Source organism: Talaromyces marneffei, chromosome 4 (assembly GCF_009556855.1).
Source record: "Talaromyces marneffei chromosome 4, complete sequence".
In the NCBI taxonomy this organism is placed as follows: Eukaryota; Fungi; Ascomycota; class Eurotiomycetes; order Eurotiales; family Trichocomaceae; genus Talaromyces; species Talaromyces marneffei.
The window spans coordinates 2,972,543-2,988,011 of record NC_072351.1 but is presented as its reverse complement, the minus strand read 5'-3'; the positions used below and the strand labels follow the sequence as shown (position 1 = coordinate 2,988,011).

General features: G+C 48.5%; 5 protein-coding genes across 5 annotated transcripts; 1 reads left to right on the top strand and 4 right to left on the bottom strand.

Moving 5' to 3' along the window:
• Positions 1 to 87: 87 nt before the first annotated feature.
• On the bottom strand, positions 88 to 4,102 carry EYB26_006111 (uncharacterized protein; the record flags this gene model as incomplete). Its single annotated transcript, XM_054265387.1, has 2 exons — positions 88 to 2,196; positions 2,270 to 4,102. The coding sequence occupies 2 exons, from the start codon at positions 4,100 to 4,102 to the stop codon at positions 88 to 90; spliced, it is 3,942 nt and encodes a 1,313-aa protein (XP_054121362.1).
• Positions 4,103 to 5,208: 1,106 nt separating this feature from the next.
• EYB26_006110 (uncharacterized protein) lies at positions 5,209 to 6,882 on the bottom strand (the record flags this gene model as incomplete). Its single annotated transcript, XM_054265386.1, has 1 exon — positions 5,209 to 6,882. One exon carries the CDS (start codon positions 6,880 to 6,882, stop codon positions 5,209 to 5,211), a length of 1,674 nt encoding a protein of 557 aa, XP_054121361.1.
• Positions 6,883 to 7,585: 703 nt separating this feature from the next.
• On the top strand, positions 7,586 to 8,320 carry EYB26_006109 (uncharacterized protein; the record flags this gene model as incomplete). Its single annotated transcript, XM_054265385.1, has 1 exon — positions 7,586 to 8,320. The coding sequence occupies one exon, from the start codon at positions 7,586 to 7,588 to the stop codon at positions 8,318 to 8,320; it is 735 nt and encodes a 244-aa protein (XP_054121360.1).
• Positions 8,321 to 9,334: 1,014 nt separating this feature from the next.
• EYB26_006108 (uncharacterized protein) lies at positions 9,335 to 10,834 on the bottom strand (the record flags this gene model as incomplete). Its single annotated transcript, XM_054265384.1, has 4 exons — positions 9,335 to 10,042; positions 10,115 to 10,566; positions 10,619 to 10,687; positions 10,795 to 10,834. 4 exons carry the CDS (start codon positions 10,832 to 10,834, stop codon positions 9,335 to 9,337), a joined length of 1,269 nt encoding a protein of 422 aa, XP_054121359.1.
• A 646-nt stretch (positions 10,835 to 11,480) lies between these two features.
• On the bottom strand, positions 11,481 to 14,348 carry EYB26_006107 (uncharacterized protein; the record flags this gene model as incomplete). The annotated part of the gene is made up of 4 exons (XM_054265383.1): positions 11,481 to 12,756; positions 12,806 to 12,920; positions 13,065 to 14,177; positions 14,252 to 14,348. 4 exons carry the CDS (start codon positions 14,346 to 14,348, stop codon positions 11,481 to 11,483), a joined length of 2,601 nt encoding a protein of 866 aa, XP_054121358.1.
• Positions 14,349 to 15,469: the final 1,121 nt, after the last annotated feature.

The window sequence follows — 15,469 nt, the reverse complement described above, 5'->3', positions numbered from 1 at the left end:
CTAATAAACCTATATAGGTGATCAGGCCTTCTTGGAAGAATCCGCACTGTGCCTAAGTATACATGTTGCTGATGCCTTGCTCCCATATTACCTATTACACTTAGATCCTGTTTTAATGGTGTCAATCTTGTCCAATACAGGCTTAACCTGTTTACCCAGCTTGCCAACTTCGTCAGCAGACATGCCTCTCCTGATAGCGGCTGCCTTGGCCACCTTGGCAATATCCAGCAGGGCAAACGGCTCAAAGATGGCCGACATGATGGCGAGAGGAGCGTTGTTGGGATCGCTAGCAACCGAATAAATGTCAAAGGCGACGTTGCCGACCTCCCCAACGGCCGAAACGATGGCTCCAATCTCTGCCAATTCTGCTATAGAACCGAGGACCTCTCCGGCGATGGGAATCAGGAACAGGATAGCGCCAAAGAAGGCCATGATGATTTCCATTCGCCTCTCTTTGGTGATCTCGTCCGCGACGGATTCAATAGTTGCCATTTCTGTGACGGACGAGTTGATCATCATGATGGGGATAGAGATGGTATCGACAACGTCCATGTAGTCACCTTCATATAGTCCACTCTGCATAAACGAGAGGACATCGCCGATCTGGCCCAGCAGGTCGGTTGCGTTCGCTGTAGCCTGCGTAACCACATCCTTAGGGTTGACAACATCGGATATTGTATAGTTGTCGACGTACGGCATGGTGTAGTCTACACCAAGATTCCAGCAGTCATCACCCTGGTGCGATGACGGCGCGCAAGCATTGTTATTGCGAACATGGGTCTGGATGGACGTCTTGTTCTTCGGAATTGCCGTCTCCGAGTAAAGGTCAGCGTAGAACTGAGCCGTGGTCTGGTCGTTTCGGAAATTCCACCAGATAGAGTTGGAAGGCACCCCGTTCACCTGCGCTCCACCATAGCCGTGCTTTGAATAGTCAGGAGGACACGGCTCGGGTTCCTTGGAGAATCCAGGGATAGGTAGTACATCACGGGCGAATATGCCTGTTGGGCCAAGATCCTGTGCACTAGCATCGAGACCGCGCTTGCCGATGGGAGAACATACGCCGTAGCGAGGGTTGCAGAATTGTTTGCAGCCTGAAGTTTCATTACGGCAATAGTCACAGCCGTGATCATTAGAATTGCAGACAGAACAACAAAAGTTCACCTCGGCCACGACGCAATCAAAATACTTGGTTCCATTCCCGTATATCATTTGAGTCATGGAGGCTCCGGCATGATCGACAACAACCCCTGCATAGGTTTTGAACTTATCGTCATACCCCTGTGTCATTAGTGAATTGTATTGGGCCATAGCATCGTTGTACATCTTTTGCAGAATCTGAACCATGTATATGGCAGCACACATTGATGGGATCTTGCCCGCGTCAGCTGCAATGGCATCGAGAGTTGCGTAGCTGGCAGAGCAAGACAGATCTGGTAAGGGGTAGCTGCCATTGCCGCTGGTGTCTTGGCTAGGGTCTGTCTCATCTCCATCATCGCCGGTGAATTCGAGCAGGTCAACGGCCCAGTCAATGGTGCCACCGAAGTTGAGAACCTTGTAAAATCTGCTGCGAGAGCCGCGAGTGAAAACGCTCTGATACGCAACCCACGTTGAACCCCAAACGGCCATATCCGAGTCGGAGTCGGAGTCATACCATCCTTTGGCGACACCGTTTGCAACCAGCTCGTCAATCTCGGCATTCGAAATATAGCCACGAGTAGCAGTGCAACGTCCAAAATCTGCCGTCGACCCGCCCCCGGTGCCATTTACGACTTGACCTTGAAAGGTACAATCAGGACCAGTGCAGCTTGGATCCGTCATTCCGAAGGAGCGGCCATAGGATGAGATGCCGACAATAATCTTGTTGGAGCTCACTCCTGCCTTGGTGAGCATGGCGAGGGTATACCCCGTCTCGGTGAAGTTTACATGACTTCGGAGGCAGTTACCATTAGGACAACCTTCCTGTGAGAACTTGTTGCCATAATCCCACTGCCCGTGCAGATCGTACGTCATGTAGACAATGTAGTCAACCACTTGACTCATCTGCCTAATAGGAAACTGCTTCAAGTACCAGTAGGAAGCCGGTGCAGCAATTGAAACTGACATCTTATCACCAAGCGCAACCTTTAATGCTAGCAAAAACTGGAGATAGTTTGGTCCATCGGTTGGTTGACCTTTGGGAATACCTGGAATATCCGGCTAGAATGGAACGATATTAACACAAAACTGTATATGACAAGGGAAATAAACTTGCAGGGAGTTAGTTACTTACTTCGCCAGGGTATTCCCAGTCAATATCAATTCCATCAAGATTATTCTGAATTGCAAAGTTCTTAATATTATTGACAAACGTATCCCGGTTCGCTTCCGTCATGGCACTGCGGAGAATGTCATATGTCGACGGATCAGTCGAGTAACCCCAGCCTCCAAAGGAGATGATTCGCTTAACCCCTGTAAGCTGTAGAAAGTGTGTAAATTGGCTGTCGCCGTCATCTGTAATGTTGACAGTAAAGTCAGGGTTGATACCAGCGAACGCCCAGTGAATGTGAGTATAAGAACTGCCTTGCAAGTCCGCGGATCGCATGTTCAGACACTCGCGGTTCCAATTGAATTGTTCGTAGTAGCCAACCGAGATGAATTGGGACGGTGGCGATCTATTGTTGGTAATACCTGTACCGCAATTTGATATGCAACCATATTCATTCACAGGTGCTGTCCCTGGGTTTCCGGTAGGGCCCCTGTTGTCCTCACAGTAGGGTTCTGTGATGCCACACTGACCCCAGATATCGCAGCAAGCGTTAAGGGGGCACGGGTTTAGATCAGCAATGGCAGTGCCGTCGGTAGGTTGCGTTGTCCCCGGAACGATTGGACCACACAGAGCATTGCTAACACTCGCAGGTAAAGGGGGAGTTCCCTTGCTTACGCACATTGCAAGTCCTGTCTGGAGTGCACAGCCGGACCATCCCCAGGTAGTTCCGTCATTGAAAGTACTCAGGTCGCTGATCTGCCACCCATAGTTGGCCGCAATTGCAGCACAGTTGTCGCCCGGCTGGACGTTGTATACCACACACGTACCATCTGGGTTTGCTGAGGGCTGCCAGTTGGGCAATCCGCCTGATGAGCAACATACTTTTTCTCCAACAGCGAGTGTCGAACAGAGGTTCGTGCGTTGCGAATTGTATGTGGTAAAATCCTGGCCGGATATGCCGCACTCTGAGGCCAGGCTTCCACACGAATCGCCACTATACACAGTGACAGTTCGACAAGTCCCGTCTCTGCGAGCCTTGACAGACGATGAATTCGTCTTGCCTAAGTTTTGGTCTACAATGTCAACGTTGAAGGTTTGACTAGCGGTAGCAGAAGAGCTCTCTACACACTTGGCATTCCACCAGGAGAGAACATCCTTTTGAATTGCACTAATATCACCATTCGTGTTGACAGACATGCCATAGACGTGCCTTGCAGTGCGGTTGTCACCACAAAGCTGGGCAACTATTTCGCTTCCCGGTTGCTGGGCAAGCAAGTATTTGAACACTTGAGGAGTTGCAGCAGGATCCATGCCAGCCCCGATAAACATGCCAACAGTAACGCCGTTGGAGTAACCAAAGAGAGCTGTTGAAGCGGTGTTATTCGCGACTTGGCTTTTGAGACGGTTTTGCAAAGCAGAGAGGATGGTTGTATAGTCTTTGGCTGCGGTGGATGCTGAAGACCCTCCGGATAGCAATTGAAACGACACATTGGTAGTCGATCCAGAGCTTCTGGAAGATGAATTGCTGGGTGTTGCACGAGCCCCAACGGAGCGGGAAGTTATGTTGGACTGACCCTCGTTCACGTGGGCCACAGAAGAAGGCATGGCATTGCCAGCATTGCAAGCACGCAATTTGAAGATAGTGTTGGCGTCGACAGGATTGTGAATGTTGAAATCGAACAGAATCGGCTGGTTACACTGGCTCAGAGGCGCCAATGACGAGTAGACAGTCCAATCTGATGGATCTTTGTCTCCGCAATAGTCAGGACAAGGTTCGATCTGGGACAAGAAGGTACCAGATACGGCGTGGCAAAAGAAGAGAAGCCATACGGCGGCTGATACAACAGAGTAACTCATGTTGTACGTGTTGGAGGCCAGAGGCCAAGTCCTGTATGTAAAAGCACAGTCTTGGAGATCTGAAGCCAGATGATTGAGACAAACAGGGTATTGATATCTGAATGATTCATTGTGGAAGGCATGCGGAGGTACAAGTTCAAGTACTTAGGGCTTGTTTGCTGCGGGGGTAAAGATCTTGAAGAAAACGAACGTAGTACTCATCGTCTGTCATGCATAAGCAGCTCCTGCAAGGAACAAGTGCTGCTACGTTGGATATCACCCATAAGCATTAGAAATGTTGGAATAGTGATAACCTCATGAAGTCCGGCCAACATCATTGATGCCGAACGCCAAAGAGTCAGCATTTTTTACTTCGACCCAATAAGATCTGATATCAGCCAAACATCTATTTAAGCATACTTTGCAGCATCAGGCTAAGTCGATGCGGCGCTAATGAACGGCCCCAGGTGCCACTGTGAGCAATGAGGTTCTAGACAAGTCCCGAAATGTTGGGACTAGGCAAGGAAGGATAGACCGTGCCTTAATATGTACGTGTAACCCCAATGTACTCTAAGTAATCACCTTGGCAGGGCTCAGACGAACATTTGAAGCCTTATCTTCAAGTAGCACATGCAGCGTTACTTGTTTGGAGCTAGCGCTTAGGTATACTCATCATCTTCAAGATTGTGAGGTAGCATGTATCCACCAACATCCAATATATTCCTACATGCAATCAAGTTTCTGCTAAGACTTAACTGGAAGGTGAATATATTTAGAGTATCTACTCAGGTGTATACTCATCAATTTAAGATTACTAGAGCGAGAGTATTCAATAGCATCCCCACGCCGAGCTATTTATAGCAATATCAGCCGTAGCCCGAATTGAAGCTTAAGGCTTACCAGTATCCTCAGGGATTATAGACTCACAGTACCTGCATAGATACTACTCTATACTTATCAAATTTAGGATTGCGATGTAACATGCATTATCTACATTCAATATTATCCAATTTGAATGTCATGCTGAATTGATAATCGAATTGGTTCTAGAGAGTACTCGATAAACGGAAACTCGTAAAAAAAGCCCAATATTTTTCAAATTACATACTAGCAACTTAAATGCTCTTTTAAGCTTCATCCTGAGCGCCCCCCCTTTTGGGCCACTCCTCATAATCTAGTTCAACTTTCCATTTGCCTGGCCTCCACGATTCAGGTGCTGATGCAAACAATTCCGCCCCCGAAGCATCTACTATGTACCCATCGTAAAATCCCCAGTCCTCCATAGCGCTGTGAACGCTATCCGGCGTCAGGTCCTCCGCTAACCAGTTACCACTTCGGTTCGGTTCCGCTGAGTACATTTTCCAGCTTACCACAGGAGCGGCATCAAGATCTATCCCTAGTTCCTGACTGCGAGCCTCCAGACGAGTCACGAAGTAGGATGGGGCATCTCCAGCCTTTCCTCTGTTCTGAACGCGGGCTTCCTGAAGCGCAGGACGGGTTGGGGCCACGCCAAGGTCGTCTAGCAGCCAGTCAAATAGGGTTTTATCGCCTGTATAAACTGCTGCGTGTAAGACTGACGGCCTCATCTTGGTCACTGCGCTCGCAAGAGTCTTGTACGTATTGGGCTTAGCTTTGTTAGGGAACCAGATCATGTATGGCATGTGCTCAAATCCCTCATGGGGTTGCATCTTGTCCAAATTGACGATTCGACTCAGGTCGTTGTTCATAATCATCCGAGCATGTATTGCGCTCATTATATGCCCGCTGCGCCACCGACTCGGTATAGTCTGGGTTGCGCACCATACAGCAAACATAGAATTGTGATATATTCCACGTACGAGGCACCCTAACTCTCCGTCAATTACGCGAGGACGACGTAGTCTAGAATATCTTTCGATGTTGCCATAGTAGGCCGCCATCAGGATCAAAACATCCTTGTTGCCCGGCGGCAAATCAACGGGGAGGGGTTGAACAAGCAGTTCGGGTAGGTAATTTAGCTTTGGCTTTTCTGAGTTCACCTCGCCCACATTCATGTCCTCTGTAATGTTGAACATATTTTCATCAAACCCGGCGTCAAAGTACATTTCGTCCATATCATCAAACTCAGCGCCGAGAGCTGTGGCCTCTTCCCAGGTTTCAGGTGCTTCAAAGATAGGATCTTCCTCGAAGCCACAGGGCTTTCTGATGCGTTGCTTGATATCCAGAGTAGACACAACGGCAGTATCATCGTTCAAGCATGCAAGCTCCGGGTTCTGCAGCGTAACTTTTCTGGTATAGTCATTCATGATGCGATATCTCATGGGCTTTCGCATGATGGCTTCAAAGACTTCCGTAGACCCACTGGCGCGAGCTTCTTCGGCAATAGAGCTATCAGGTAATAGATCCATCTCAAGATACAGTTCCACATAATTAGCTACGGCGCACGCGCGACCAACTTGGTACGCCATGTCGGGATACTGCTGCCGCAGCTTTCGGTAAGTATCTTCCGATGCCACCTCAGGGTGCCAGATGCAGTAAGGTCTATCTCGAGCCTCAGGCATGGAGGGGATCTTGTTACTCATGATAGCGCGAGCGTTCAAGGCACGAGAGATTTCTGGCACATATTGCCTCATCTGTTCTAGGTCTGGATGCTCAGCGAATTGCTCGTGGTATCGAATGCCACGGATTACGCAAAGACGCGTGACTCTGCGTCCAAGAGATTTGGGAACAGTTTTGCCGCGAAGAGCGTCCCTGGCCTCGCCCATGTTGAAAGCCAGCGACCGCAAGCGGTCTCTCATGTCGTTGTCGTCCTTGTCTACCATGTCGAAATGTTAGGCGGTAGATTGGCTCAGAAAAGGGGCAGAGCGAGTCAAGCAAGACAGGGGTAATGCCACTGATCAGTTTCAAGAGCGAAAGCAATACTCTGTACTTGAAAGAAGTAAATTCGACTGCGAGGTGTACTCTGTAGGTAGCTACCGGTCGTGGGTTATGGATAGGTGGTGTATCTCACTGAGGGGCGTCACGCGACTACCGGTAGGTACCATGGGCTAATTTTAGAACCAACGAGGAAACCCCTGCACCAACAACAGAGGCTCTTTGAAAAGGATTGGGGGTATAATGTATATATGATAAGGCATTTTTGAAGTCAATTTCCAAAAGTTTTGTGTTGGTCAGCGTTGCGGATTGGCGTTACATCGTTCCTGCAGTTAATTTTGAGGACTACGCCAAGTGAACGATATCTACGGTAGTTAGTTGACAGGAGAGGTATTGGTGTTGCTTCGTGAAATTCAATGGTAACTAACCCACGCGCAATGGCAGCACAAGCCATACAGGAACGATATAATTGACATGATTCCTGGAGCCATGCTTCTATTACATAGCAGCGACCAACGCCATGGGACAGCGAGACAAGACTCCCTCTCCGATTTGAGGCAGGATCTACTCGCATTGTCTGATAATCGCCTTCTTTCCTTTGGATAGCTAGAAAGGCAATACCAATCCCTACGTGCTGTCTCATCTCTCACAATGCGTCTCTTTACTTTTCTCGTCCTCCTTGTCGGAATTGCGCAGACAAGCGCATACTCTATCCCCGGAGGCTACGAACGCACTCTCATTTACTACCTGTACTCCATCGATGCCCAGAGAAACGGGGGTAGGCCGCAGAAGATTGCGCCTGCTTGCAGCAGAAGTGCCACGCCCTGTACCTTGGATCAACTCCTCCGGTATCTAGCCGATGGTGCCCTTCCTAACAGACCTGCCCCTGCGACCTCATACCCGGACTTGCCCCCTATGGACAGGACAGCCGACGCTATCTCGGCCAAAGACGCGGCTGGTAAAGATTTCGCAGGACAAGTAAATCCGGGGCGTACATTGCCTGGTGCCAGCTCAGACTGGAGCAAATGCCTAGCCCAGCTTGGGGACATTGCCATGGGTTTTGCCGAATCCTCCCCTGAGCACGCCAGCCTACTCAAGGCCAACCTTCAGGCTGTTCGCAATGCCCGCCGCAACGCCCAGCTGACAACGTTCATGGCAGCAAATCGCGACATTAATGTCAAGTTCGACACCATCCCACTGTATGATGGTGCGGATAATTCGCGCACGGTGGAGGTCATTAATCCAAGGGAGACTGTGACGCAAAATTCGGGATTGACTGCAAAAGCTTTGGGCGAGAGGTGGATGGGAAACACGGAGGGTGGACATACAAGCAATGTGGAGGCGTTGGCGTCTGTGTTGAAGAACTGGGATTTGGTTTGTGGGTAGTTCGCTGGCTGTATAGGACTATCAGACCAAATGAGCCATAGTACATACTTTTCACTTGCCATATTTTGTTGGGGAAATAGCAAACTAGACCAAAAACCTGCGTGCCTACTAGATGATCCAGTATGGTAGTGTAAAGATCGGAAGCAGATTCATGAAGCGTGTACTCAGCACACAGGCCGAGAGGGGCGATATCCCGAGAGATTTTGATGTGAATAAATAACATCCATTATACTCGAAACGATTAGGACTGTGCTTTCAATCTGAGATAATCAAAGGCGAAGATGGTTGTGAAGATGATAAACGTCAGCTGTGTCGACAAGTTGGATTATGGTTGTTTCAAACAATACTCGGAAAGCAGTGACTACCCACGTTACTTTCCTTTCCACTGCCATGCGTCGTAGTCCGTACAGAAAAAAAAAATAAAAGGAAAAGAATAGATATTTCTGACACTATGGAAGCAGACAAGGACAAAACAAAAAAAGAATAGGCTTGACTAAACTGGGGGTCGAACCCAGGACCTCATCGGTTCGATCAATCTTTGCGATTGGATGAATTGTTACTCAGTCCAGCAACTATTGTGAACGATGCGTGATACCGCTACACCATTCAGCCATTGTTGTAGGATGCGACATAATGATGGTACAAAATCCAGTTTATAGGACAGAGTATGAAAATTGACAGTTAATGTTGCTGTTCGAATATGTGTACAATGGTGGGATATATCGATTCTAAATGAGACTGGCATTGAGATGTAGATTTTACACTGTACGTATATCACAAGAACACGGAAAGAACAGGGGGGAAGAAAATAAAACTCCATGCAAGAAAATAATTGCTACCACCTGCCAAGTCCCACATTAAATATATATATATATATATCCATGGATACATATAAAACAACAACATTGAAATATTAAGATCAAGAAAACACATTTCATATATGTCTATTTATCGGATGTTTGTTCGTGCTGACTTTTTCATCACGAGAATTTCTACTGCTCCTCCTGGTTGAATTTACCGAATGATCAAGTGCTCTCGTGCAGGTCCTGTACCAATCCACTTGATAGGAACACCGTCCAGACCCTTCTCAATGTACTCGACATACTTGCGTGCGTTCTCGGGCAGATCCTCGTATTTCGTGAGACCCATGGTATTACTCTTCCAGCCTGGCAAGGTGACGTATTCGACCTCCAGCTTCTCAATCACACCAGCATCGGCGGGGTACGAAGACTCTAGCCTCGTTCCATCGGGTAATTTGTACGCAACAGCGACCTTGATCTCATCAAAATCGTCTAGAATGTCGAGTTTTGTCAGGTTGAGGGCTGTGTAGTGGTTCACAGCGAGCGAGTAACGGCACAGCACAAGATCGAACCATCCGCAACGACGCTTGCGACCTGTGGTCACACCGAACTCGCGACCAGTGACTTGCAGCTTCTCGCCGAATTCGTTGAGTTGTTCTGTTGGGAAGGGACCGGATCCCACACGGGTTGTGTAGGCTTTGACAACGCCGATGATGTTCTTGATTTTGGTGGGGTTGATGGAGAGACCTTGAATGGCGCCGCCGAGGCCTGTGGATGATGATGTGACGTATGGGTATGTGCCGTGGTCGAGATCGAGCAGGAGGGCGTTGGCGCCTTCGACGAGTATCCGGTCGTCGTTTTTGTATTTTTGCAGGAAGGGGAGCTGATCGATGATGTATGGCTTGAGTTTTTGGCGGTATTCCTTTTCACTTATGTCAGATCGGCCGTCAAACAAAAAATCCAAAAAAAATACAATGATAGACAGAAAACGTACCTTGAAGCGATTAATCTCCTCCTCAACATCATACGCCAACTCTCCAAACCGGTTCCTGTACCCGCTATGCAAATTGCGCAACTTGCGCTCAAACACCTCCTCATCCAAAATCTCACCAACACGCACACCCCGTCGTGCAGCCTTGTCGCTGTAACAAGGGCCAATACCCTTTCCAGTAGTTCCGACTTTGCGGCCGCCGAGTTTGGCTTCTTCCAATCCATCGACGACGGAGTGTAGATCAAAGCAAACGTGAGCACGGTCGGAGATGAAGATGCGCTTGTCGGCATCGACGAGGCCCTTCTCTGCGAGGGCGCCCAGTTCCTTGAAGAAGCTAGGGATGTGGACTACGGTGCCGGCGCCGATGAGGTTGATGCATTTCGGCGAGACGAGGCCGGAGGGGAGGATGTGGAAGTCGTAGGTCACCGAATCGTGGACGATGGTGTGGCCGGCATCTATCAATTCGTTCAGTAGAGCAACTATGACGAGTTATTGAACAAGACGTACTATGTCCACCAGCCGCACGGCAACAGAGTGTCGCATCTTGAGATAGGTAGTCGGTAATCTTTCCTTTGCCTGTTACACAAAAGCAATTAGACTCGAGTATCCAAAAAAAAGAGAGAAAAACAGAATCGATCAATTCTCTCGGCGCATTGAATGTTAAAAGAATGTGATTGTCATACCCTCATCTCCCCATTGAGAGCCTAGCACGATAGTCACCATTGTGGCGGGGTACGTTGAAAAGAATTTCTGCAGACAAACAATCTGAACAGACCAGAGGATAGAATCAATTGAATGGACACAATTTCAACAAAACCAACAGAAGACCTGACAGTTTAAAAAAAAAAAGAAGAATTGAGACGCCTAATGCGGATCTGGGAAGAATGAGTCAATTCAAAAGTCTGATGATCTCTACAGAGCGGGCGCTTCCGATTCTGGCAGACGTTCTTTTTTTTTTTTTTTTCTTTTTATTACGGCGTACCAGTGTAATTTTGGCGGGGGGAGATCCGTGACCCGTCTGCGTCTGAGCGGAAGGTAAATTATGTATGTCCAATGAGCAAATGCCATGACTGTTACCATGACGTGACCATACAGAAACACCACGTCGATCACGTGTGGGACATGCCGATTGCGGAGTGTTCTGTACAACTACATAACTACATAACTAAACGCTGCCATTAGGGCTTTTTATTTAGCAAAATATGAAAATGGAACAAACTTCTTTATATAACCCCAAAGCCGTCACAATACTAAAAACGCCTAACTATGCAACATACATAAAAATAAAAAGATGACCGCTAACAAGTATCCTAGAAGACATGGTTTGAGAAGAGAAAAGGTCAATGCGCCGCTTGAAGTTTGATGACAATCATGCCAATTTCCGATGGCCCCTGATCCACTGACGAAGCTCACCAAGTTGCGATATACATTCCCGGTGCCGTTCCAACGCAACTGACCAGTGCTCAACGATGCGCATATAGTCATCGATAGAGTTGAAATATGCCTTGAACCCACCGTGAGGATTGTGTGGGAGAAGTATATCGGACTCATTGTCAGTATCATGTTCGCCCGCCTCCGCATCCGCGTCATCCTCGTTAGACTTGGTATTCAATCGAAGAGAGTCACCGGTAGCATCGATCCATCTAGGAGCCATGCCAGTCTCAAATCCTAGTTGCCTCATGGCCAATAGCTGCAGCATCTGTCGTTGAAATTTGTTCCATTCGGTAATATACGCGCTCATCTGTCTCTCATAATTCTCCCAGCTTTGCTTAGGAAGAACCATGTTTCTCGGGTCGTTGCCATTCGGTATGACTCCCGGCCGGGATGGACGCTTTGGTGGCTGCGGGAGACTAGCTTTGGTCCGTTGAGGGGCCATTCGACGGCCAGTATTGGGATCGTTTGGTCGAGACTCGAATGGCAGTGTTGTGTAGATATCATTCAAATCGTTTATGCCTCCGCTATTGGTGAAAGGGGCCACATTATGGAGCGCATTCATGTTGAACAGACTACTCATCCATTCTGATGTCTTTCCATCATCGCCACCACCTTTAGTACCCGAATCAGCTTTCGTAGGTCCTAATGGCGACGGTACGTATCCATTAGTACGTGCTTTGGTTGAGTGAGAAGTAGGCTCATCATCAATTTCCATTGCATCCGGCACTGGGGTTGTGGCACCCTTAGACGAAGGCACCGGGATTGTGATTTCTTCTTCCTCCGCTTCAGTCGCCACACCTGGTTGACGACTTTGCGCCGGTCGTCTTGCTGTTTGGGAGACGCTCCTTCCTGCCGTGGCACCGGCCGAGCTTCCTTGTTGTGTCTGATTCGGTTGAAACATCCCATTTTTACTCTGTAGATGTTGAGTCCATGCATCGGCAGAGAACTGAGATTGGGCCCATGAGTTGGAGCTCTGTTGTTTTGCAGCTTCATCGCTTGAAGATACACCGTTGGCTGGTGACTTGGAGTCAAACCTCATTTCTTGTCTACCACGCGTAGGCGAAGTTTTCGATCTGCTGCGACGGTGACCATTGGCTTGATTCGGCGCGAAAAGGTCTGGTTTGAAGGCATCGCCCCAGTCACTGGCGGAGAATCGTTTGTTCAGATTATCATGGCTTCTGCTTTTAGCGCCATTCGGGGAAAAATTCAGGCTAGAACATGTCAATTTCTGCCTCCTCGATTGAGTGGAAGAATACTTACTTGGCAAGGCCTTCAGCGGCCTGGTCAGGATTCAATGTGCTTCCTTGGGGAACATACTCCGCTCGAGCAGCCTGTTGAGCTCTGGCTGCAAACGATGGATTATCGGAGTCGTTTCCTTGATGATAATCACTGTCAGTACTCTGATCCTGGAACTCATGGTAACTGTGGGGTCGGTTTCCGTCAAAAAGATTACGACGATGCCGATGACTCCGCAGTGAATGGTAGTCCATATGGTGGTGGCTGCTGGAAGTATCCTCACCTGATCCTGGGCCTTGGTAATGGGACGTCTGACCTGGTCGCAACCGACTTTTTGGAACGGCCTTCCGCCTCGGAACGAATGTCGGTTGATCAACATCGCTATCCAATTCACCCTCGCTGCTGGTACTTGATGAAGAGGATGCGTAAGCCTTGTGCGGACGTCTGATTCCTGGACTAGCGCTACGGTGCCTGTCATGAGCCGGAGAACGAGGACTAGGTGGATTGGTCCGCGATCGTGCCTTGGAGCTTGTTGAAGAGTCCCTCATACTGTAAGCTCGGGCCAATCCTGCGCTGGAAAAGTAGGTCTTCTCGCCACCGGCTGTTGCATATTTATGGCTGGGACGCTCAAGGTCCGGAGGAACCTCATCCACGGGCGTTTCAGGACGAGAAGAAGCAGGAGTCCTCCTCGATTTGGCGGTAGGTGCAGGTACACTGTCAAAGAAAGCAGAAGATCGATCCTGTCGCGGCGTGTTTTGATAAGATGAAATATTCCGGGCCATAGGTTCGTCGCCGTCGGGGTTGTTTGGAGCAAAGCCATGTTTCTTCTTCGCGGCTGAAGCCCGTCCAAATGCTTCGGGATGCGGCCGAGAGTTCAGATGATCGTATGCCGACTTTCCACGAGATGATGCCGTTTGTGCACCAGCGCCTGCAGTTGTGTTTCGAGTCGGTGGTGGAGCCGGTCTTCCAGACGTGGGATCGAACTTCGTCCAGCCGTTGGCTTTCATTCCTTGAAATGCACGAAATGCATCTGCTCGGGTTTCCCGCTCGTACATCTTATCATAGGGCTGCTGGGGAGCAGCCTTGGCGTAGTTTGCATATCGCTGGGCACCGCTGGATGGCGGAGCTTGGTATGAAGCCGGTCGAGTGGGTTGAGGTTTGGAAGTTGGTGCTTTGGTTGTAGTGCCGGCGGGGTATGCTGTGGTATTTGCACGGCGTGGAGCGCTCGTAGATGAAGGTCCATATAGCTTTCCATATCCAGCCCTCAGTCTTTCGGTGTCATATTTCAAGCGTTGTTGGGTGTCGCTCAGAATTTCGTGGGCGGCTTGGATTGCCTGGAACTTTGTGATGAATTCAGTTTCGCGTCCTGGATTTCGATCGGGATGGTATTTTAAAGCTGAATAGAAATTGAAATATTAGTCTCGCGGTCAAAGTTCAGTTGGAAATATGCTAGAAATGAGAAATACACACCCAACTTCCGAAACTGCTTCTTAATCTCATCCGTATCGGCACCTGGCCCGACGCCCAGATCAGCATAATAATCTCTGCGCACATCTACTTTAACCATCCTCAAGATGAAGGCGCGCTACTCGTCCAGCGCCTTCGATAGAGAATGGAAGGGTTGTTCAAGAGACCAAATCCTCCATTCATGACACTCGCTGTTTGTCGTGACGTCGATATACGTTCCGTTTTCGAGGTGTTTGCGGAGGTCGCGTTTCGTTGTAGACCGACAGACTGTCAAAGTCGCAGGATGGAATGAATTTTCAGGACGCTCAAGCAAAATGACCGATTCAAGTGACAATCTAGTCAGCACCAAAGTTAGCCTATCCTAGCAATATTAGGCTGCTACTAGACCATCGTAGACTGCAAGTGTCTCGGACAGCGGTGAAATGTCACATGAATCGATCGAAGTGGAGGGGCATCCTTTCTTACCTTGCGAAGCTTTTGCACTAGGCAGAATAGCTGAACGAGTCAAGATTCTGTCATGAGAAATCAATCTCAGAACTAGGGGCATGCATGATAAACAAAGTGAGGCGTACAGCGAACTAGTCTGTAGTCGTTCTGGAAGGTCGTGAGGTTGATTAAAAAAAAGAAAGCTAACCAGACAGGAAGGAGAGAGCAACAGGGCCCCACCAGGCAGACTATCGCCGTCAACAAACAAGCCCAATCACCGAGCAACAGCTTCACAAAGAATACAGAACTACAATCTATCCTTCTACCTACAGAGTACATTTTCTTTCTACCTTTCAATTGATCCTCTTCCCTAAAAACGCACATATCATTATTCAGAGATTCAGTATTGTCTCCCAACAACGATAGCAACAAAAACACTGTAAGGCAAGCAATTTAAGGCATCTATCTTAGCCTCTGCCCTAGGTACACCTTTCAGCCTTAGACCGGGGTAAACGACCATACAGATCGAGGCTCTCTCGGTACATACTCTGTATTATGTACATGCATGGTGAGTTGTTCGCAGCACAATGATTTGCCCATGGGACTATTGAATATGTGGGAATAAGCTGATTATGGTAAACCTTTTCTTTTTCGTTTTTCCCATTTCGGTGATTCCAGGCCCCTGGCCTTTGCATGTACATGCATGCATTATCTCAGGATTAAAGAAAAGAAAAAAAGGAAAATTTAAGTGCCTGACACTGCATTATTGGTCGATACCCTTGGAGATAGTAGAGT